The sequence below is a fragment of the Oryctolagus cuniculus genome, chromosome 11 (genome assembly GCF_964237555.1).
Source record: "Oryctolagus cuniculus chromosome 11, mOryCun1.1, whole genome shotgun sequence".
NCBI classification, from domain to species: domain Eukaryota; kingdom Metazoa; phylum Chordata; class Mammalia; order Lagomorpha; family Leporidae; genus Oryctolagus; species Oryctolagus cuniculus.
The window spans coordinates 120,745,490-120,768,040 of NC_091442.1; the positions used below are offsets into that span (position 1 = coordinate 120,745,490).

Consider the following 22,551-nt stretch of genomic DNA (forward strand, 5'->3'; position numbering starts at 1 on the left):
GGTGTCCACCGTCTGCCAGAGGGCTCCTCACGGCCACTCACCTGAGGGTGGCTCCAGCTGTGCAGCATGGACCCAGAATATGACATCCATTCCTCTGAACAGTCGCATGAAATGGGGGGCTTTAGAAGTGTGGGTATTGGGGCAGGCACCAGCCTAGTGGTTAGGACACCGCCTGCATCCTACGTCACAGTGCCCAGGTTTGACTCCTGGCTCTGGCTTGTGACTCCAGCTTCCTGCTGACGCAGACTCTGGGAGGCAGCAGTGGTTGGGTTCCTGCCACTCACGTGGGAGCCCTGGGTTGAGTTCCCGGTTCTACAGCTTTGCCCACCCCTCACCCCCAGCCACTGTGTGAACCAGCACATAGGGGCTATCTATTTCTGTCTCTCTCTGGACCTCAAGTTTTGTAAAAAAAAAAAAAAAAATTAAGTGTGGGTATCTCAAAATAGATCCCAGTCTACGCATCACTGTGTGAAATCTTTATTCATTTTTCATCAGACATGACAGCTGGCCTTGCAGTGATCACAGACTGTTGTCCCGGGGGTACACAGTGAGCCACCAACTGCTACCGTGGAAGCCGTGGGTGGGGGTGCTGTGGGAACATCCAGTAGGCGGTGCGGGCTGGACTTGCCAGGCAGAGCTGTGTTCACGATGGTAAGGGCTAGCATGGGTGAGGACGCTGTGGCAGTCCTGACTGCGGGTGGGCAGAGAATGCAATCAGGCCTGAGCGGGAGCACGGCCAGAGCCCATGGGAACTGAACCAGCTGGAGGCCAACACTCGGCTTCCCAGGAGCCCAGCCGTGGCTGCACCCTTGGTGGACACTGGCTCTGCAGGTGTTTCAGTGGAAAGATTACTGTTTTTTTTTGTTTGTTTGTTTGTTTTTTTTGGACAGGCAGAGTGGATAGTGAGAGAGAGAGACAGAGAGAAAGGTCTTCCTTTGCCGTTGGTTCACCCTCCAATGGCCACCGCGGCTGGCGCGCTGTGGCTGGCACACCGCACTGATCCGATGGCAGCTTCTCCTGGTCTCCCACGGGGTCCAGGGCCCAAGCACTTGGGCCATCCTCCACTGCACTCCCTGGCCACAGCAGAGAGCTGGCCTGGAAGAGGGGCAACCAGGACAGAATCCGGCGCCCTGACCGGGACTAGAACCCGGTGTGCCGGCGCCGCAAGGTGGAGGATTAGCCTATTGAGCCAGGGCGCTGGCCCAGGATTACTTCTTAAAGCTGGTTCTTTATGAACACATTGGGCAAGATTAAAAATACCTCCTGAGCACCACACAGGGATGCAAAGTGGAAACTGTACCCCTCCACTTCTACCGTCCTGCTCCTGGGGCAGCCATCGTCACGACTTCTTCCCTGACAGACCCAGCATCACAGCCCTCTGCCTGTTCCATGGCTCCTAGATACCCTGGCACCTTCCCACGGGCCCCCCTCTCCCCCCGGTGGCCTCTCAGTGGAAACGTCCTCCTGGAGGAGGGCTGCCCGGCCACCCACTCGGAGGCCTCACCCTGGGGGGCTCTGCAGCTGCAGGCTGGAGTCGCTGCACATCTGGGCCCATGCCGGTCTCTGGGTCACCTCCCAGCACAGCCCTTTGGCCTGCAGCAACTGCGGGCTGGACCCGGCTCCCTCGGGCACAGATGCTGCCCCACACAGTCCAGAAACAAGGCTGGGCACAGGGCTCTCAGCTCAGGGCGCCCCAGGCAGCCAGCTCTGCAGGGTGCTGCCCACTGCCTGGCCCCAGCTCATGTCTGAGACCTGTGCTGGCTGGAGATCTTCTTGGAGGGGGCGGTCCTTTTCTCCACGTCTTGCCGAATTTCCTGTGGGAATGCACTGAGGTGCTGTCGGACGCAAGGCAGGCAGAACCGCTTGGCGTAGAACAGACTGCATTCCTGAGAGGCAGGGGAGGGAGGGCTGAGCACCTGCGAGCACACTGCAGCTTCTCCCGGGGCCGGCCAGGGTGCATGGGGTAAGGGCGGCCAGAGCCAGACCCGCGAGAGGGACAGCAGGGGCATGAGGGCCTGGCAGGGCGTCCAGGAGAGAGGCAGTGAGAGCCTGGCTATCCAGGCTGGGACACAACCCACAGACTCCATCAGGACAGGTGCATGCAGCACGGGCCACACCCAGACCCAGGACTCCTAGTGTCCTCTCTGTCCAGTTACCACAGCCAGACATGGGAGGTACAGACCCACAGACCAAGGAGGCTGTGGAGGAGCGGCTGTTCTGGGCAGGAAGCCACAACTGTCCAACCATGTCCCATCGCCTGCCGTCTTCAACACTAGAACCCCTGGGACCCAACCTGGTGTGCAGCACCCAGCTAGACAGCACTCCAACCCCATGCCACTGGGCACAGCCACGGGACTGTCTGGACACGGGTGTCAGCAGCCTCCTAGTCAGGCCCTTAGAAGGAACGGGAGTGTGTCCCTTGTCCTTTCCTAGCTCGGATGTGGATGTGATAGCAGGAGGTGCAACAGCCACACTGGGCCCAAGCGGATGCTGTGGGTGGGGGATGTCAGCAGGGCTGGTCCAGCCAGGACCACCTGTTCTGGACCCTTGCACAGAAGAAAAACGAGCCATCAATGATGTGCCCGAGGCCACTGTTGGGGAGTGCCTTTGCTCCAGCAAGAACACCTCAATTAAGCCGGGACGCCCCCCCTTAGAGTTCTCAGAAGCTCTCTGCTGACAGGGAGACCACTCACTAACGACTCCTCATTTATTCACAGATGGGCACTTTTTTTAAAAAAAGATTTCATTTATTATTTGAGAAGCAGAGTTACAGAAAGGGAGAGACAGATAGAAAGGTCTTCCATCCGCTGGTTCACTCCCCAGATGTCCGCATGGCCTGAGCTGCGCCTATTTGAAGCCAGGAGCCAGGAGCTTCCTATGGGTCTCCTGGGCAGATGCAGGGACCCAAGCACTTGGGCCATCTTCCCCTGCTTTCCCAGGTCACAGCAGAGAGCTGGATCGGAAGAGGAGCAGCCGGGAATCTAACCAGTGCCCATATGGGATGCTGGTACCACAGGCAGAGGCGTAGCCCACTAAGCCACAGTGCCAGTCAGTTGGGGATTTCTGACGCCACATGGGCCCATCCCCCTGCTTGCCCAGTGCAGCGCAAGTCCAAGGTACAGCATTCAAGGCCTTGCACCAGGCTACCCCACCCCACCCCACCCCACCATTCCCACCTTCATTCTCTACCTCCACAGCCACAGCCCCGCTAGCTCCTCCAGGAAACTCGGGCTCTCCCTCTTTCATGCCTTTGCCCGTGCTGAGGCTCCACCCACCCCCAACCTGGTTCACCTACTGACCTTAGCAGGACAGGAGCTGACGGCTCGGCATGGCTGTGACACAGCTTCCCTGTGTGCGTGTGCCCCTAGCGGACGCCCAGGGACTTCTCAAGACTCCAGGACCACTCTAGTGACAACAGCCACACTCCTGACCTCAGTCCATCCTCGGGACTCCAAACAGCAACTCAGCTATCCAGCTGAACTCGGCCCACTTATCTCTCTGAAGCTCAGTTCCCTTTAAAGTGGGTGTAAGGGCGGGCACTGTGGTGTAGAAGGTTAGGCAGCTGACTGCAGTGCTGGCATCCAATATGGGTGCCATTTCAAGACCTGGCTGCTCCACATACGATCCAGCTCTCTGCTAATGCCTGGAAAAGCAGCAGCAGAAGGCCCAACTGCTTGGGCCCTGGTACCCGCGTGAGAGACCTGGAAGAAGCTCCTAGCATCAGCCTGGCCCAACCCTGGCTGTTGTGGCCACTGAGGGAGTAAACCAGCAGATTGAAGTTCTTTCTCTCCTTTTCTGTCTGTATCTCTGCCTTTCAAACAAATAAATAAATTTAAAAAAAAAATAGTGGGTGTAAGGCTACTTTTCCTCACTAGCTTTAGGGCATGACTAAGAGAAGCTGCACTTGTAAAACGGTCCCTGGCACAGGACCAGGCACGCACCAGATGCGGTACCGTCTGTTCAGAGAGGAACAATACTTTCTGGAGGTCCCTCCCAGGACATCCAGAAAGACGGTCACTGCACTGCTGGTGGGGACTTCGCACAGAGCCCCTAGGAACCTCTCTCTGCTCCTCACCCCAGGCTGAGCCCCTTTCACTCAGCCTCGCGTGCCCTCCTTTGAGGCCTGGGCCTGGAGTTGGCTGCAGAGCTCCATCTGAACCAGGGCGGACCCGCTGACAGAGCGCTCCCCTCTACCCACGTGGTGTCCTGGAAGGCTGCGAGGGTGTCCACGCCACTTACGTACCGGGCCCACACACACCAGCCTGCTGCATAAGCTGCACCGCGAGCCCAGCACCAGGAACGTGGCCTTGTCCGAGGAGAAGGGATCCTTCATGACGTAGCTCTCCTCCAGGAGCCTGTGGGTGAAACGCTGTCACAGGGGCCGCCTTGCCTGGAGCAAACCCAGTGGGAGCAGCAATGCTGGCCTTCCCGAGCCCATGCAGCGGGGTGGCGCCACCAGGGTTCATGCCAGCACCCCAGCCCTCCCCAACACCACAAGCAGGGAGCCTCACACTGCACATCAGAACGAGACCCATAGGGTGCACGTGACAGCCAAAGCCCAATGACGCCTGGTCCCCCGCCACTGTGTCCCACCTGAGAACCACACTGGTCAGCTTGTCTACAGTGGGACATTGGACGAAGCATAAGCTGGGGGCCAAGAAACAAGCCCAGCAGCCTGGCGATCTGCTCTGACCTGTGCCCGGGGCACAGCAGAGAGCTGGCCTGGAAGAGGGGCAACCGGGACAGAATCCGGCGCCCTGACCGGGACTAGAACCCGGTGAGTCCTCAGGACTCACTCCCAGCAGCATAAAGACAGCCAGACATGGGCTTTCTACCTGCAGAGTCACCAAATGAGGCCGTGGCACCGTGCTCCCTGTGCCCTGCAGCCGCGCTGCCCCAGCCTGTGCCACTGTGCTTGAGGGCCCCGAATGGAGCAAGTGCCAAACCCTGGTCTGCATGGGATAAATAGAGGCTGGGATTCTGGAAGAGTCAGATGGCACTGAAACCATTTTGGTGCCTCCTAGGTCATACCTGAATATTCCAGAGCCTGGGTAGCGATGGGCCTAGAGCACCAACCTCCAGCCAGGAGTCCGACTCACAGGGGCCACCAACCAGTTCTGCACAGGGCCATCCGGGGGAATAGCCCACACAGCGTGTACTCACACAACAGACTGGGTGTTGGGAGGCTTCTGGCCCACGTAGCTGTAGGGAGCTGTCAAGGCACACAGCTGGCACTCAAACACACCTAGGGCATGGTGTTCTGCCTCACCCGCCATCTGCAAGGGCCAGAGACACAGCCCGTCACCTTCAGAAAGGCCACCACCAGCACCTTGAAGCGCACCCAGCCTGCTGACTTCTCACCGACACAGGGCCAGGCCCCTCCTGCAGACAAGAAAACTCAGGTCGGAGCAAGCAAGAAAGGTTTCTTGGTCACACGTTATAGTTAAGTACATGTGACATACTCAACAGAAGATTAGGTGGTAGGCCATTAAACACACCTTGAACTTTGGAATGCTGAAATCATCAAATACCTAATCCAGCCCCAAATGGTTAAACTAAAAATTGATGACAGGGTCACCTTGTGGCACAGCAAGTAACACTGCTGCCTGCGATCAGCGTCCCACATGAATGCTGGTTCATATCCTGACTGCTCCGCGTCCAGCTCCCTGTGAATAGCCTGGGAAAGCAGCAGAAAACAGTCCAGGTGTCTGGGCCCCTGCACCGACATGGGAGACCCAGAAGAAGCTTCTGGCTCCTGGCCTCAGCCTAGCCCAGCCCTGGCCCTTGCAGCCATCTGGGGAGTGAACCAGTGGATAGAAGACCTCTCTCTCTCTCTACCTCTCTGCAACTCCTCTCTCTGTGACTTTCAAGTAAATAAATAAATCTTTAAAATAAATAAATAAATAAATTCCTACCTTAGGGGCCGGCGCTGTGGCACAGTAGGTTAATCCTCTGCCTGCAGCGCAAGTATCTCATATGGGCGCCGATTCTAGTCCCGGCTGCTCCTCTTCCAATCCAGCTCTCTGCTATGGCCTGGGAAAACAAAAGAAGATGGCTCAAGTCCTTGGGCCCCTGCACCCGTGTGGGAGACCGGAGGAAGCTACTGGCTCCAGGCTTTGGATCGGCACAGCTCCGGCCGTTGTGGCTATTTGGGGATGAACCAGCAGATGGAAGACCTTTCTCTCTGTCTCTCCCTCTCACTGTCTGTAACTCTAACTCTCAAATAAATAAAATATTTAGGAAAAATAAATTTCTACCTTAAAACTATAAAAAAAAACAAATCATTCAATGTGAATAGGAAACAGAACATAATGAAAAACAGAAATTAAAGAAACAAAAAGCATAATAAAACCAAAGCTGTGGATGTCAAAAGATTAACAAAATTAATAACCTTTAACTGGACTTATCAAGAAAAAAGGAAACACACATTCCCATGACTCCGAATGAAAGAGGGGACAGCACTGAGACTGGAGGCACTGAAAGGATGGTGAGAATTTGTAAGCAGCTTTTTAGCAATAAATTTGAAATTTCAGATGAGATAGATTTCTTTCAAAAGCACCAATTATCAAAACATAACTCAAGAATAAACTGGGAGCTGCAATAGTCCTTTATCTACTAAGGAAACTGAATTCCTAATGATACATCCCCTGGGAATGAAATAAAAGAACACATAAAAACCCTTCAGGTGCAGATATCTAGTCAAACACTGTTAGCACTTAAAGGAAAAAGTAATACAAGAAAAAGTCTGGTTTGTACTATCTCAGAACCTACAGGACAAAGGAACACGTTCTCAGTGATTTTATGAAGACACCAAAACCGCCAGGATTATCTCAATAACACCAGACAAAGCCATTACAGGGAAACTACAAACCAGTTTCAAGAACATAAAATGTGTTAAAAAAAAAATAATAATAACAAATCCAATGAATGCAGTCCACGACAGCAACCGTATGTAATCATTCCAACAGATGTAGAAAAAGCATGAGAAATTCAACAGCATTTACCTAATCCAAGGCTTTGGGTGTTGGTGGGGGAAAGTGCTGTTCTCCCACTTAAGATCTACGTGGCTCCTCAACTGACTGAAGAATTAACTCCCCTCTTTGGGATCCAAGGTCTATTCTGTGTCCTTCTGCCTCTTCCCACATCATTGCCCCCACCCGCAGTCAGCAGTTCCAGTGGTTCAGGGCTTATCCTGCAATATTCCTGGCGCACTCTCACCTTGCCTTCCTTCCTGCCGTGCCTTCCACCTAAGAGGCTTTCCCTGCACCTCTACTGTGCAACCATGGAATCCCTCTGGCTTCCTGATCATGTCATCTTTGACCTCGAGCTATTTCAACAGGAGAGTACTTCAAACAGTTCACGGAAAAGGGAATTGAAAGATAATGTTGCGGCAGGCCTTTGTCCTAGCGGTTAAAATGTGCAGGTCTCACATCAGAGTAGCTGGGCTCATCAGGGCCTGACCCTGCCTCCTGATTCCAGCTTCCTAACTGCAGATCCTGGGAGGTGGCAGTGATAGCTCTAGTACCTGGGTGCCTGCACTCATAGGGAAGACGTGGACTGAGTTCCAGGATTCCGGTTTTGACCCAGTTCAGCACTGGCCATTACAGGACTTTGGGGGGAATGAATCAGCATCTACATGTTCCGCTCTCTCAAATTTTTAAGATAATGAATCTGCTCCACAAGCTTTCTGAGGTACCTTCATAAATGTAGCGTACAAAGATGGTGTTTCTTGAAGCAAAGTCTTTGATTCCTACTTTGGACCTTTTATTCGTTAGGAAAATATATTTTTTTCTCTTCAGCTGAGATTCCAAGGAGAAACGTCTTACACCGTTTGACATGGCTCCACGTTCTTGGATGTTCTGATCTGCGTTGGTTTTTTTCACTCTTTTCTCTCTGCATTTCAGCAGGGTAATTCCTAAAAACATTGACACCGTATCCTGGAGTGCGTAGGGGCGGCGCCCCGCCGGCAGGAGCAGCGCCGGAAGGGACGGCGTGGGCGGGCGGGCTCGCCCGGGGCGCCGCCGTCCCCCTCTGCGCTCCGGCTCCGCGGCCCCGAGCCTTCCCAGGGGCGTCAGGCCCGGCCCCAGGGCCCAGGACGCCGGGAGGACCGCAGACGCGCGCCCCCTCCCCGACCGACGCCGGCACTCACCTCCGTCACCGCGCAGCTCCGTGCAGCTCCGAGTCCCACGGCGCCTGCGCGGCCCCGCTCCTCGGCGCCGGGCGCCGGGACGACGCAGGCGCAGTTCCGACCAGGCGTCCCAGTCGACTTCCGCCCGGGTGCCGTCGTTCCGGTCCCAGGAGCCGCGGTGTCATGGGCGTTGGGGCAGCCTGGGTGCTGGGGTTCTGCCTGGCGGCCGGCGTGTCTGGGCCCGTCCGGGGTTGCTCGCTGGTCCTGCCATACAGGTCGGTCCCGCGCCGGCCCGGGGGCTGCTGCTGCCTCTTCCCCATCAGGACACGGTGGGTTAAAGCGAGCCCTGTCTTCTGCGACCTTAATGGAGCGTCTCCTCGGGACCTGTCACCCACCGTCCACCTAGAAAGCATCAAGGCGGCCCGCAAGCCCCAACCCCACCCCCGGTGGACTGCACCTGAGCCTAGCCCTGGTTCCAGCAGTCTCCAGCGGTGTCCCAGCCCCGAGAACCCCGAGCGGCCCCCCACTCCAGCACCTGTGGGGCCGGGCCTTGGATGCTGAAGCCAGCAGTCCCGGCTTTGCCTGTGCGCCAGCTCCAGCCAGCTGGAGACCACCCTCAGCCCAGCAGCAGTGGGTTTTCACCTGTGCCTGGGGGACCGTCCCTGCTTGCTGCTCTCCCATCCCCAAACGGCCTAAGATTGTTTACTGCCAGGGAGAAGTATGCCTTGGAACTGCAGGGGCCATTAGTAAATTCTGCAGAGATGATTTTCTGGCCACTGCAGGTCCACATTGAAAACAACAGACGGCAGGTTAAGTCTAAAATAACAGAATTGCTAATAACAACAGGGCGTGGGGGTGGGGAGTTACTGTAGGAGAGTAAGCCCATGGCACCCAATTTGCAGGTACAAACAGGCCAGTCCACCTCTTGCCATTGCTGCCAATAACACTGGGGTCTAAAGACATTTGTTTAGTGGTAACTGAAATTCCTGAAGCACACCTTAAATATACACGTCAACACAATAACAAAATAGCTTGAGGAGGAGCAAGGGCCAGTTCTTTGTTTGGTGAGGTTATGGAGGGAGAGAGAGCCCTGCATGTAAAATGCAACCCCAGGGAGTTAATCGGGAGCTAGATGGGAAACAAGCCCAAGAATTCCTTGGACTGCAGCCAGGTGTTCTGGACTACACCTGCCCCATCCCTGGAAAAACAGTTGAACAAAGACTTCCTGAAGCACTTGCAGAAGCTGTTGCGGGTCCTGATACTCTCTTGACTTCTCATGTGCATAGAAGAAATCTCGCAGCTCGGCCACATTTCCATTTCACCTTGAAGCTGAGAATCTGGACTCGCAGGAAGACTGTTAGCTGTTGCCCCCAGTCCTCATCTGACAGTCATCAGTTTGTCCTGGTCCCCTTCCTGGCTTCTCCCATTCCCTGGGCCTCAGCAGTTCCCTGGAGCCTCTCTGGCTACAACTGCCCACGTGGGTGCGTGTTTATGACCTGAGCCTCCCTTCATCTTCAGGAACTCTCAAGTGCTACACAGCTCCCCATCAACATGGTAGCTGGCCTCCTAGGTGGGAACTCTTCTCCCCAACACTTCGTGCTTCCCTCCTGGGAAGGGAAGCCAACTGTTGTAACCTTGAGCAAATTTATGCCCTTGTAGAGGGTCAGAGAATATAGGTGATGCTGAAGTAGGGGAGAGTGCCAGGGCACACCCAGCCACTGACCACAGGAGTCTGCCTCCCTGTCAGTAGCAGCCCAAAGGCAGGCCTGTTTAGCTGTGCCTGCACTTGACTTTTGACCCATTTGTTCTGTGAATCCTTTGGCCCCAAGTTTACACTTTTTCTCCATCTGTGCAGAAGTCTTGTTACAGAAAGGTGCTGTATAATGAAGCTATGCTCTGGACAGAACCCTTTTATCTCTTAAATGATTAACCAATTTTTCCTTCTTTGTAAATAATCTGCCATGCACAAATAACCAAATGCACACAACCTGCTACATATACAAGATTTTCTGTATTTCAATATCAACTCATACAAACGTTTTTGCACAAGAACTCTATCTGGATTTTACTTTAACTGGCAGTCGCCTTGAGGGGTGAATGGGAAGCTTCAGGGTTCTGATCTGGCTTCCATCCCTGCATTCTCAAGTACCAAAGGAAGCCCTAGGACTGTCCTCAAGACACCTCTAGCCTGACCAGGCAGGAACTGTGGGAACAGAGCTCCATAGCCATGGTCCACAAAGGGGAATCCTAGATAGGCCAGTCAGAGACTCTTTCAAGCAGCCTAGGTCACATAGAAGCCACTAGTTGGAGCCTGGTCCACACTGGGTCAGGTCATAAGCTCTCACCCCCAAATCTGGTCACAAAACCAGTGGTTCTACTTCCTCTATACTGTTTCAAGCTCCAAAGAAAGGAGGATTACCAATAGCAGGAGTCATGGAACTCACCTCAAAAACAGAAGCCAATCCAAGACTCCACTGAATGTTAGAAGTCTCCCAGATGCTACAGTGTATCCCATTTCACGTTCCCTAAAGCAGAGGCAAAGTGTGGGGATTCTTCCATATATAACAGGAGTGCAGAGTGAAGGAGATGGGTCAAGAGCATGAGCAGGCCAATAAGTATTCCTAATCTTGATCCCACATGCTTAGCATTTGGGGAGAAAGTCATTGTTAGACACTATTAAAACTGCCATCAATCAAATCACCAGGTACACCTTCTTCTTCCCAGTAATGTTTCTGGTCTTCAGCCCCAGGTACCGCTGGCTCTTCTTCTCAGGCTGTCCATATAGCATGTCGGAGAAGAACTCGGGCTCATCTTTGGCCGTTGATTTGGGGGTCATTAAGCCGCACATAGTCCTCAGCCTGCGACACAGGTAGGTCATAGCTTCCACTTCGTCTGATGGTTCCTCATATACTGGCTGCTTCATTTCCTCATAAGCAGACAAGATCACTGCCTGGAATAAGTTGATCAAGATGCAAATCATAACCAGCATGAAAGATGAGAGGAACAGGACCCCAAGAACCCTGTTATGGGAAAACTCAGTGTTTTGAAAAGCTGAGACGCAATATGAGAATATCGTCTGAGTGGCGTGAATCAAGTGGTTGTAATTCCATTCGTGCTGACCAAATACGAGGTAACCAAAAGCCATGTACACAAAGAAATAAATGGACACCACAAATGCCATGTGGAAGATGCCGGGAAGTGCGATCTGGATGGCCTTCTGAGCCAGGCGTACGTCATAGAAGGCTCTGGAATATCTGAGGGTCTTCAAAATTGTCAGAAATAACAGGAAAGCCAAAGTTATCCTCATAGTGTGATCTACTTGAGAAACCGCATGAAAGGGAATGAAGTCTTCGGGGTTCGACAAGTAGAACTGAGTCACAGCTGTGGCCAAGAAATGCTTCCTGAGAAACAGCACAATCAACACAGTAAATATGCATTTTAAAGCCAAGTTGAGTAGATTGTACACACTTTGCACGTAGGAGGCTCTTTCTTGTATAATGACATAGAATTCGTCAATAATGTAGGCTAAGAAAAAAATGAGAATGGCCACATACAAGTAAATTTCTGTTGAAGTTTTCCGGTCAAAATCAGCAAGTGAGAACGAGTGCATAGATATGCTCGTGTTGACAACTCCTAACTGAGAGACCTCAAACAGGACAGAAATGCTACAGAACAGGTTCACGTCGGGATTAAAAGTCGTTAGTTCCAAAACCACAGCCCATGTCTTCTCATCAAGCCAACTGCTTCCTTGGAGTTCTCTGAGCCTCACTGTGGAATTAAACAGCTGCTCTGATGGAAAAAAATAGAACACATAGCCCCCTCCTCCATAGGTATGTAACAGCCCATAGGAATAGTACACCCATCGCTTTCCCTGCGGCTTGTAAGTAAACCCGGTGGTGTTCTTGCCTGTCTGCCGCTTGGTCACTTCATTCCAAAAGCTAGAATAGTTTTTTGTGTCTTCTGGGTCAACGCCATATTGGGGACGACAACGGATTTCTTTTATGTTGCTGTTCTGCACGAAGTTTGCGGTAGGCAGGCACATCTTCTCACCGGATTTTGCTCTCACTTGCCTCATGAGTGGAAGGCCTAGGATTTTGGATGAGCTGTCAAGGAGAAATGTTGGATTCTGGTCATTGTGGAACAAAGGCACCAGCACGCTCTCGAGCCACCTGTAGATGTCCTCCAGCTTCGTCACAGAAGCCAGGTCCACAGAGAAGCGATCACGAATAAACTGGTTGTAGTAGAAGCTGTCGGTGTGACGCAGCAGGACAATGAGCAGCAACAGAAGGACTAGGAAGATAAAGTGGATGAGGATGTAACTCAGAAACAGGAAGGCCCTCCTCTTGATCCTCTTCTTCCTTTGGAATATTCTGATTTCATCTTCTGTCAGGGGTTGGTACATCCTGGACCCTTGGATTTTAACGATGTGCTCGTGCAGCTTCTTCCTCTCATCTGGATTCATTCTTGTGCTGGGGAGCAGCAACTGAATGTAACGATACTTGGTGGACCACGGGATGTTTTTACAATACTTCGGCCACATTGTTCGGAGGCCTGACACCAGTATAATTTTACATGGCTGTTCCACAAAAACTGACATAAGGAATGAACAAAAAGAGGCAAAGAGCCATTCTATCGACTTGTTGTAGCTATAATTCAGTCCGTAAAAGATGATAAAGAAGGCAGATATGCTGGAAGTGGCAAACACCAAGAACCATGCTATGTACAGACACCACGGAGGCAGTACCATCTGCGGCTTTTTTTCAAGTTGTTCTTCTTCTTCGGAAGAAGTTGCTCCGGTATAAACATCTTCATTTTCTGCTACATTTTTGTTACTGAAGTTTTTATTGGCTGGATGGACCTTAGCGTCCTTGGTTTCTTCTGTCACATGCCTGGATACAGATTTCAAGGTTGCCTTTGCAGAAGCCTTGGGTCGTGCAGGCTTCCTCTTGGATGTGGGCTCTGTCTGGGTTTTGGTCTTCTCGTGGGATGCAAGCTTGACAGGCTTCTTGGAGCCTTCCTCAGCAGTCTCATGAACATGCCACTTGTTCAAACGATCATCCCAGTAAGCACTCTCTTCTGACATAACAGGATGCATGCGAGGAGCTACCTTATCTAGATCCACCTGATGTTTCCTCTGAGAATTGATGAACAGAATTGTTATTAATAATACCAAAGGGACTGTAATTAGGGTACTTATAATCCCTATGGACATTGATCTGAAGTAACGCAACTCATTTGACAATGTTTCTTCCTCTTTTGTTAGATTAAAGAACATAATGTTGCAGAAGAGAGCACTTAGCAGCAATGCTAAACAACAGGACAACATTTGGAGCCTGTTGAATGATTTAGAAACAACACTAGCAAAAATAGAGAACCACAAGTGGTTTCTCCCTAGCCTATTAGAAATATCAATCAGAAAGAAGTCCTTTTTTCTCAGAGGCTGGTCTGGTTGGGTAACCTGAAACGTCCTGTCCGTAGTGGTGTCTACAGAAAGCCAGATCCTGCACATGAAAAGCCAGATATGTCTGCTGAATAAATTTTCCACCTTGATTCGACTTAAATACCAGCTAGGCGATGTGCCTTCATTGTTGTGCCAGACACGAATGGAATGGATGTCCCCCAGGTCACTTTTAGTTGTTAGGAGGAAAGTGTTGATGCTTCCCCGGTACAGAGTGGTAAAACTAGGGTGGCTTAAACAATGTGTACTACTGGCACCCTCTGTTCCAATAAGCTGAATAAAGACATTGGACCTGGTCCCAGATCCCCATCGACTTCCTGTGAAAACAGTGACCAGGTAGCATATTTTATCATAAGGATCATTATCAGATAGAACTATGATATGGTGGTGAACAAACTCATCCATTTCATCCCTGTGCAGGGCCCAGAAAGCTAGGATGATGTATATGAGCAATATAAAAACCACATTGAAAAGGGTCACAGGGTTTTGACTCACATTCTTTGTGGTCTTTAACCACAGATCCACAGGATTAGGGAACACAGTGACATTGGATGTCAAGTAGTGGGTATGCAAGTCAGTCTTGGCTAGCTCACTTATCCTCAGGTGCCGCTTGATCCTCCCCATTTTCTTGCAGACACAGTGCACTCTCTGCCAGGTGGTCCTCTCACCGAGGCTACAGTAATCTTCTCTCCAGTCACTCTGGATCTGGTACATACCCAGGCAGTGGGCACTGAAAAGAAAAATTTTCACAAGCTTGTTATTGGGCTTCTGGACGAAACGAGGTGCCTCCAGCATCATGATTATGGCACATGTGGGCGACTGGCTATGCTGAGCTATGACTTGCAGCAGGGACACTGGGAGGCAGATCACACGGGCCTCCTTAACTGCACAGTCAGGGTCAAACTGGTCACTCTGGTTGGCAATCGGAGGGATGTCATAAGGCACGAGGAAGGTTGTGACCAGACCAGTGGGGGTGACCCGACTGCCTGCGTACACCAGCACCTTGAACAACACAGTCACTTCTGTCACAATGTGGACCAGCACCTCCGTAACTTCTCTGTGGTCCACTTCAAAGCTAAACCCCCCTGTTGTCTTCTTCGAGGACTCGCTGACCTCCTCGGGTCCCACTGTGAGATTAAAAGCTGCAAAAGTCAAGTTTTTCCTGTTGAGGTACACGTCCACCACACTGGGCGTGATCTCTATCGCATCCCCATTTTCAGCAGCTCCATACATTCTGAAACCAACCACCTGGGTTGAAATTTTTTCTGGATGATGTAACCAAGGAAAGGGGTCGTCTGCAAACTCACAAAACATTGTAGAAACTACAGCCTTTGCGGGCAGACCAGGAACTGTGCTCCCATTGAGTGTTGCCTGAAAACAGTTTGGGCAGTCTTTCTTGTTTCTGAAGACCTGGGTCACATTCTGCTTCTCAGCTTTCTCCAAAAACATGTTAATGCTGGCGCTCTTCATTGCTGTTTTATTCCCTGGCACCATACAAGCCAGTATGGTGTCTGCCAGTGATTCTGCTAGGTGGAAAGGATCTTCCACCACTTTGTGAGGAGCAATCTGTTTCAGGATATTAGACAAACTTGTTAATATTCCAGAGCCTATGATTTCTATTTGTTCACAGCTAAAGTGTTTATCTTTCCGTCGATACTCTTGTAGGCCTTTATTTGCTTGCCACATCCTCACTGTGGCACTTTTCTGGGCAGTTCGAGTGAATTCAGAGGCTTTCTGGGTTAATTTGGTAACAGTCACGACTACCTGGTTGATTTCCTCCAAAGTGCTCACTGGGAGAACAGAAGACTGATTGACAAGGTGTTCTCGGAGCCTGGCTTTGTCACCCTGGAGAGTTGATTCAGTTTTCATGCTATTCAAAACAGAACCCACTACATACATTAAGTAACCTGAGGATAAAAATTTCTGGTCTCGAAGCAGAACAGATAGCGATGAATTTGGTCCCATGGTAGAATTGAGTAACTGATCCAACACCATCTTGGATGAGTTTTTACTAGTGGGAGGCTCTACAGTGGCGCCCAAAGTCACCTGAGAAAAAGCTCCTAGAGAGTCATAAACCTGAACAAATATCCTCAGTTTGTAACCATCAGCTGACACACCAACAGGGAGAAAGGAAGGGGGTGTGGTAAAGTCTCTCCCAAAGTGCAAGATGGGCCCCAAGGTGTTCTCTTTTACTGAACTGATTTCTGCAATGCCTTCCAAATCAGAAACTATCATTTTATATGTAAGGGGGGTGTGCTTATCTGTGAAATTGCTACACCGGACAACAAATTTAGTAACAAATGCAATTCCTTTAGCTGGTTTCACTGTGCATTCTCCTGTTTGAGGACCATGGTTAAGAATAATGGGATGCTTGAATTCCAGGGTCTTCCCACCCCAACTGGTTACTTGCACAGAAACCCAGTAATTTGCTTCCAAACAATGACTGAAGGCAAAAGCTTTTGCAGACAAATAAGCACCATTTCTCCCTGTTACAGTTTGCCCCATCCAATCAAGTGGCATCTCAGCTCCTGACTCAGACACAATTGACCAGTTATAGAAGTCACTGCTTACACAGTCCGTGCAATTTAGGTACAAAGAAAACCGATCTGATACAATTAAATTGCTGCCACAATTCTCAATACATGAAATGTGTGCCAAAGGAGGTGGTCCTTGGAGCACATTTACCGTTTTATCAGAAAATGCTCTTCGGCCACCCTTCTGTATCGCCATTCTGAAGAAATATTCACGGCCCCCTTGAAGCGTTCCTGGGGAAAGTGTTAGCACAGGGTTAGAAGCCTGTGGCCACCTCAGATCAGCCTGGTCTGGGTGACACACGTCCTTGCTTGCCACTTGTATTCGATCTCTAGCGTAGTTTTTTTTATTTGTGGTACAGTACCAGATAAAACGGAGCCCCTGCAATTTGATGTTTTCTTCCGGGTCAGAGGACATGCTTCCATCCAGAATCACCTCATCTTTATAATTAGATGTGATATTGGCGTCTCCACCAAGAACAGCGACCAGGGGGCTTCTTAGGATCCAGATATAGATCGAGTCTGAGTCTCGGATTCTAGACATAATGGGATATAGCGTGGTGATGGTCACTGAGAAATTAAACAAGTACACCCCCCAAGATAGGGACGCAGGGGGGATGTGGATGATGGTGGGGCGGCTTCCTATTGGCAACTGAGGCACATCCAAAGGCTGATTCCAGTCGGGCACATCGCCCTCTGCAAGCACCGAGAACACCAGCCATCTTTGGTCCATGGATCGATATGATGGGCAGTCCATGTTGATGGTGGCGTTGAGGGTGTCCCCTTCATTCCTGGTCAAGCGCACAGCAGTAACGCCTGCGTCCCTGTTGATCCTCACCTGATAGATTACGCAGAAATCCATCGGACAGGAAGACTGCACTATGACTTGGCTGGACGAATTCACGGCTTGCAAGACAACAGGCACCGGCCCATCTGTGGGATACCGCGTTTGCGCCACAAAGCCGGTGTGGGCGCGCGGGAGCGCAGGCAGGACCGAGCGAGGCTTTAAGCGCTGGGCCCGGGCGGCGTGGCGGGCCGGGCGGGCGTCCCCAGGCCCCAGCAGCCCCAGCTGGAAGGTCCAGGCCAGGGGCCCCAGCGGGCGCCTCAGGGGCAGCGGCAGCAGCAGGAACCAGGCCAGGGCCAGGCGGCCCCCGGGCGCTGCCAGGTGCAGGGCGACGGGCGGCGGCGCCGCGAGTCCCGGCAGGCAGCGACGGGTGCGGCGCCGGACCCGCACGCTGAGGCGGTACCAGCCAGGCGCGGCCGCGCGCCGCGGGGCACAGGAGAAGCAGAGGCCGCGGCTGCGGCTCAGGAGGGCGCCGCCCCCCGGGGCCGGGAGGCGTGGCAGGCTGAGGCGGGCGTGGCGTCCGCGGAGGGCGCCTCCGTGGAAGTGGCCGCATGGCGGGGCCGGCCACCCGGGGCCGGCGGTGCTGGACTGGCGCGGAGCCGGAGCTGGAGCCGGTGGCAGGCCGCCCAGGCCCAGGCCCAGGCCCAGGCTGAGGAGGAGGACCGCTGGCCCAGCCCGCATGGCGCCGCCCTTGGGAGCCGATGGTCGCGGGGTGGCCCAACGGCCGTGGGCTCGCGCGGTCGGGGGCCCAGGGGTCCCAGTTGCGGAGGCCGTCCTGGGAACAAGGAGCCTGCGCAGGCGCCTGGGTCGCCGGAGGTCCCGGGGCAGCGCGGGTCCCTACCAAAGGGACCGGGCCTTGGTGGGTCCAGCGGGTGGGAGACCCCACCTCTGTTCCCACCGAGTGTGGACCCATGAGTAGAAGCCCCCTGCGCGGGTTCCCACTCCCAGCGTCGCACCGAGCGTGAACCCGGGGTTCCCAGGAAGTGGGAGGCAGATGAAGATGGAGGCAGTTTTTAGGGAACAGCAGAGGGAGAGCAGCGGGGTGGGGGTGCTTCTTCAGACGCAGGAAGCTGTGGAGAGGACGTGACTGGGGTTTGTACCCCTGGAAAGCCTGGAGGAGGTCCTTTAAGAACAGCGTTTGCTGTGTGAGGAGCTCGTTCCGGCTTCCTGTGTCCCTTTCCCGCCGTTTGGCCCTGACTCACAGGCAGAAAGAAGCGCCCTCTCGGGGCCCACACGCCTGAGGGCGGCACAGGTGCTCCAGCCACCTGGCACCAGGCCTGCTGGGCTCCTGAGGAATCAGCCAAAGTCTTCATGTCTCTTTCGTGACCACACTTGCTTTCTAGCTCAGGCAGGGTTCCCAGCTAGATTAAGCCTCATTACTGAAGGGCCCTCTTTGTTCTGTCTTTGACAGACTCGTTTCACCGGGGCAAACCAGTTAGGAAACTGGAAATCAGAGGGGCTGTGAGGCCAGACTCGGGTTTACTGGGCTCGGCCTCTTCTGGTCTCTAAGGGTGAAGGCTCACATCATTCATGTTGATTCTAGCTTTGCTGGGAAGAAGGGGTTTCAGGAAGTTCACGGACAATGCACATTTGAATTCTTCAGAAATGTTTATACTTTAAAGCAATTCAAAGAAATTTTTTACGAAGTGTGTTTATTAGAGAGAGCCCCATCCACTGGTTCACTCCCCAAATGCCCTCACTGGCTGGGATTGGAGACTCAATCCAGGTGTCCCACTTGGGTGGCAGGAACCCAACCACGTGAGCCATCACTCTTGCCCCCCAGCGTCTGCACTGGACTCTGGAGTCAAGAGCCCAAGGCAGGACTCAAACCAGGCTCTTACCAGAGTGCGGGGGTCTTAACCACTAGGCCAAACAGCTGCCCCCCCAAGACCTTTTTGAAGTGTGCTTGAATGTTATAAATTGGAGGGTTCAGTTAGGGGAGGTAGCTGGTAGTGTTGCTCAGACTCCGTCTTTTCTGGGTTTTGTCTGTTATTTGCTGACAGGCTGGTTTCTTGCTGTGATTGTGAAGGTGTCTCCTTTGTTCTTTAGTCCTGTCCCTTTTTGCTGCATCTTTGGGGCTCTGTTATGTGTAACATATTTGTGGTTATGTCTTCCTGGTGAATTTCCCTTAATTATTTCTATCTTGATAATAATCTTGGTTTCAAACTCTTTTTTACCAGATAGTGAAAGAACCACACTTGCTCTCTTATGCATTCTGGTTAGATTGGAGATATTTTTATACACACACACACACACACACACACACTCATATATATATATATATATATATAATGTCTTTTCATTAATTTTCTTTCAACATATTTATGCCTTTACATTTAACATGGCCTTTTGTGGACAACATTTATTAGAGTTATAGTTTTTCACCCAATCAACCTTTGGAGGATTGATAGCACCACCATTTAAAGTACTGATTGATAGGCTTAGGTTTGGCTCTAGTCTACCAGTTGATTTTCTTATTTTAATTTTCATTTCTTATTTTTTAAAAGTTTAGTTTATTTATTTGAAAGGCGGTGAGAGAGAGAGAGAGAGAGAGATCTCCCATCTGTTGTTTCAGCCCCCAAATGGCTGCAATGACTGAGAAAGGCCAGGCTTTGGAGTTTCTTCCAGAACTCCAGATAGGCACAGAGGCCCGAGGACTTGGGCCATCTTCCTTTGCTTTCCCAGGCACATTAGCAGGGAGCTGAATCAGAAGTGGAGCAGCTAGGACTTGAACCAGCACCAATATGGGATGCCTGGGGTGCAGGCCTGGGCTTAGGTTTAGGTGTAATGCTTGATTTTTTTATTTTAATTTTAATTTCTTATTTCTTTCAAAGATTAGCACCACAGTGCTGGCCCCTGTTTCTTTCTTTTCTGGATTTAAATATTTGAGAGGCAGAATTATAGACAAAGGGAGAGACAGAGAGAGAGAGATCTTATATCCCTGGATCAAAAAAGCCACAATGACCAGAGCTGGACTGATCCAAAGCCAGGAGACAGAAGCTTCTTCTGGGTCTCCCTTGTGGGTACAGGGTCCCAAGCTCTTTTTTTTAACTTTTATTTAGTAAATATAAATTTCCGAAGTACAGTTTATGGATTACAATGGCTTTCCTCCCCATAACTTCCCTCCTACTCGCACCCCTCCCGTCTCCTGCTCCCTCTCCCATTCCATTTACATCAAAATTCATTTTCAATTATCTTTATATACAGAAGATCGATTTAGTATATATTAAGTAAAGATTTCATCAGTTTGCACCCACACAGAAACACAAAATGTAAAATACTGTTTCAGTACTAGTTATAGCATTACTTCATATTGGACAACACATTAAGGACAGATCCCACATGAGAAGTAAGTACATAGTGACTCCTGTTGTTGATTTAACAATTTGACACTCTTGTTAATGGCATTAGTAATCTCCCTAGACTCTAGTCATGAGTTGCCAAGGCTATGGAAGCCTTTTGAGTTTGCCGACTTCGATCTTATTCTGACAGGGTCATAATCAAAGTGGAAGTTCTCTCCTCCCTTCAGAGAAAGGTACCTCCTTCTTTGATGGCCCCGTTCTTTCCACTGGGATCTCCCACGCAGAGATCTTTCATTTAGGTCTTCTTTTTTCTTTTTTTTTTTCCAGAGTGTCTTGGCTTTCCATGCCTAAAATACTCTCATGGGCTCTTCAGCCATATCCAAATGCCTTAAGGGCTGATTCTGAGGCCAGAGTGTTATTTAGGACATCTGCCATTCTATGAGTCTGCTGTGTATCCCACTTCCCATGTTGGATCGTTCTCTCCCTTTTTGATTCTATCAGTTAGTATTAGCAGACACTAGTCTTGTTTGTGTGATCCCTTTGACTCTTAGACCTATCAGTGTCATCAATTGTGAACTGAAATTGATCACTTGGACTAGTGAGATGGCATTGGTACATGCCACCTTGATGGGATTGTATTGGAATCCCCTGGCACGTTTCTAATTCCATCATTTGGGGCAAGTCCGATTGAGCAGGTCCCAAATTGTATATCTCCTCCCTCTCTTATTCCCACTCTTATATTTAACAGGGATCACTTTTCAGTTAAAATTTAAACACCTAAGAATAATTGTGTATTAATTACAGAGTTTAACCAATAGTACTAGAACAAAAAGAAAATACTAAAAGGGATAAAGTATTACATTGTACATCAACAGTCAGGACAAGGGCTGATCAAGTCACTGTTTCTCATAGTGTCCATTTCACTTCAACAGGTTTCCCCTTTGGTGCTCAGTTAATTGTCGCCGATCAGGGAGAACTATGATATTTGTCCCTTTGGGACTGGCTTAATTCACTCAGCATAATGTTTTCCAGATTCCTCCATCTTGTTACAAATGACCAGATTTCATTGTTTTTGACTGCTGTATAGTATTCTATAGAGTACATGTCCCATAATTTCTTTATCCAGTCTACTGTTCCTTATGATTTTTTTTTTGACAAGCAGAGTGGACAGTGAGAGAGAGAGACAGAGAGAAAGGTCTTCCTTTGCCGTTGGTTCACCCTCCAATGGCCTCCGCGGCCGGCGCACCACGCTGACCCGATGGCAGGAGCCAGGTGCTTCTCCTGGTCTCCCTTGGGGTGCAGGGCCCAAGTACTTGGGCCATCCTCCACTGCACTCCCGGGCCACAGCAGAGAGCTGGCCTGGAAGAGGGGCAACCCGGACAGAATCCAGCGCCCCAACTGGGACTAGAACCCGGTGTGCCAGCACCGCAAGGCAGAGGATTAGCGCTGGCCCCAGTCTACTGCTGATGGGCATATGGGTTGGTTCCAGGTCTTAGCTATTGTGAATTGAGCTGCAACAAACATTAATGTGCAGACAGCTTTTTTGTTTGCCTATTTAATTTCCTTTGGGTAAATTCCAAGGAGTGGTATGGCTGGGTTGTATAGTAGGGTTATATTCAGGTTTCTGAGGAACCTCCAGACTGAATTCCATGGTGGCTTAACCAGTTTGCATTCCCACCAACAGTGGGTTAGTGTCCCTTTTTCCCTACATCCTCTCCAGCATCTATTGTTGGTAGATTTCTGAATGAGCCATTCTAACCGGGGTGAGGTGAAACCTCATTGTGGTTTTGATTTGCATTTCCCTGATTGCTAGTGATCTTGAACATTTTTTCATGTGCCTGTTGGCCATTTGGATTTCCCCTTTTGAAAAATGTCTGTTGAGGTCCTTGGCCCATCTCTTAAGTGGCTTGCTTGTTTTGATGTTGTGGAGTTTCTTGATTTCCTTGTAGATTCTGGTTATCAACCCTTTATCTGTTGCATACTTTGCAAATATTTTTCCCATTCTGTCGGTTGCCTTTTCACTTTCCTGACTGTTTCTTTTGAAGTACAGAAACTTCTCAATTTGATGCAATCCCAAATGTTAATTTTGGCTTTGACTGCCTGTGCTTCTGGGGTCTTTTCCAAGAAGTCTTTGCCAGTACCTATATTTTGCAGGGTTTCTCCAATGTTCTCTAATAATTTGATGGTGTTGGGTCGTAGATTTAAGTCTTTAATCCATGTTGAGTGAATTTTTGTGTAAGGTGAAAGGTAGGGGTCTTCCTTCATGATTCTGCGCATAGAAATCCAAT

General features: G+C 50.8%; 2 protein-coding genes across 3 annotated transcripts; both read right to left on the bottom strand.

Moving 5' to 3' along the window:
* Positions 1–461: 461 nt before the first annotated feature.
* CDPF1 (cysteine rich DPF motif domain containing 1) lies at positions 462–8,282 on the bottom strand. Its single transcript, XM_070053053.1, has 7 exons — positions 8,150–8,282; positions 5,916–6,033; positions 5,579–5,677; positions 5,362–5,382; positions 5,164–5,276; positions 4,244–4,355; positions 462–1,886 (listed from the first exon to the last, which is right to left on the bottom strand). Exons 3-7 carry the CDS (start codon positions 5,624–5,626, stop codon positions 1,740–1,742), a joined length of 441 nt encoding a protein of 146 aa, XP_069909154.1. The 5' UTR covers positions 5,627–5,677; positions 5,916–6,033; positions 8,150–8,282; the 3' UTR covers positions 462–1,739.
* A 1,838-nt stretch (positions 8,283–10,120) lies between these two features.
* LOC127485312 (polycystin family receptor for egg jelly-like) lies at positions 10,121–17,722 on the bottom strand. 2 transcript variants are annotated; one of them, XM_070053046.1, is made up of 2 exons: positions 14,082–17,715; positions 10,121–13,262 (listed from the first exon to the last, which is right to left on the bottom strand). In XM_070053046.1, exons 1-2 carry the CDS (start codon positions 17,640–17,642, stop codon positions 10,821–10,823), a joined length of 6,003 nt encoding a protein of 2,000 aa, XP_069909147.1. In that variant the 5' UTR covers positions 17,643–17,715; the 3' UTR covers positions 10,121–10,820. The 2 variants fall into 2 exon arrangements, with proteins under 2 accessions (XP_069909147.1, XP_051684098.2); XM_051828138.2 differs by lacking the exon at positions 10,121–13,262 and having other exon boundaries at positions 14,068–14,316; positions 16,956–17,722.
* Between the last annotated feature and the right edge of the window lie 4,829 nt (positions 17,723–22,551).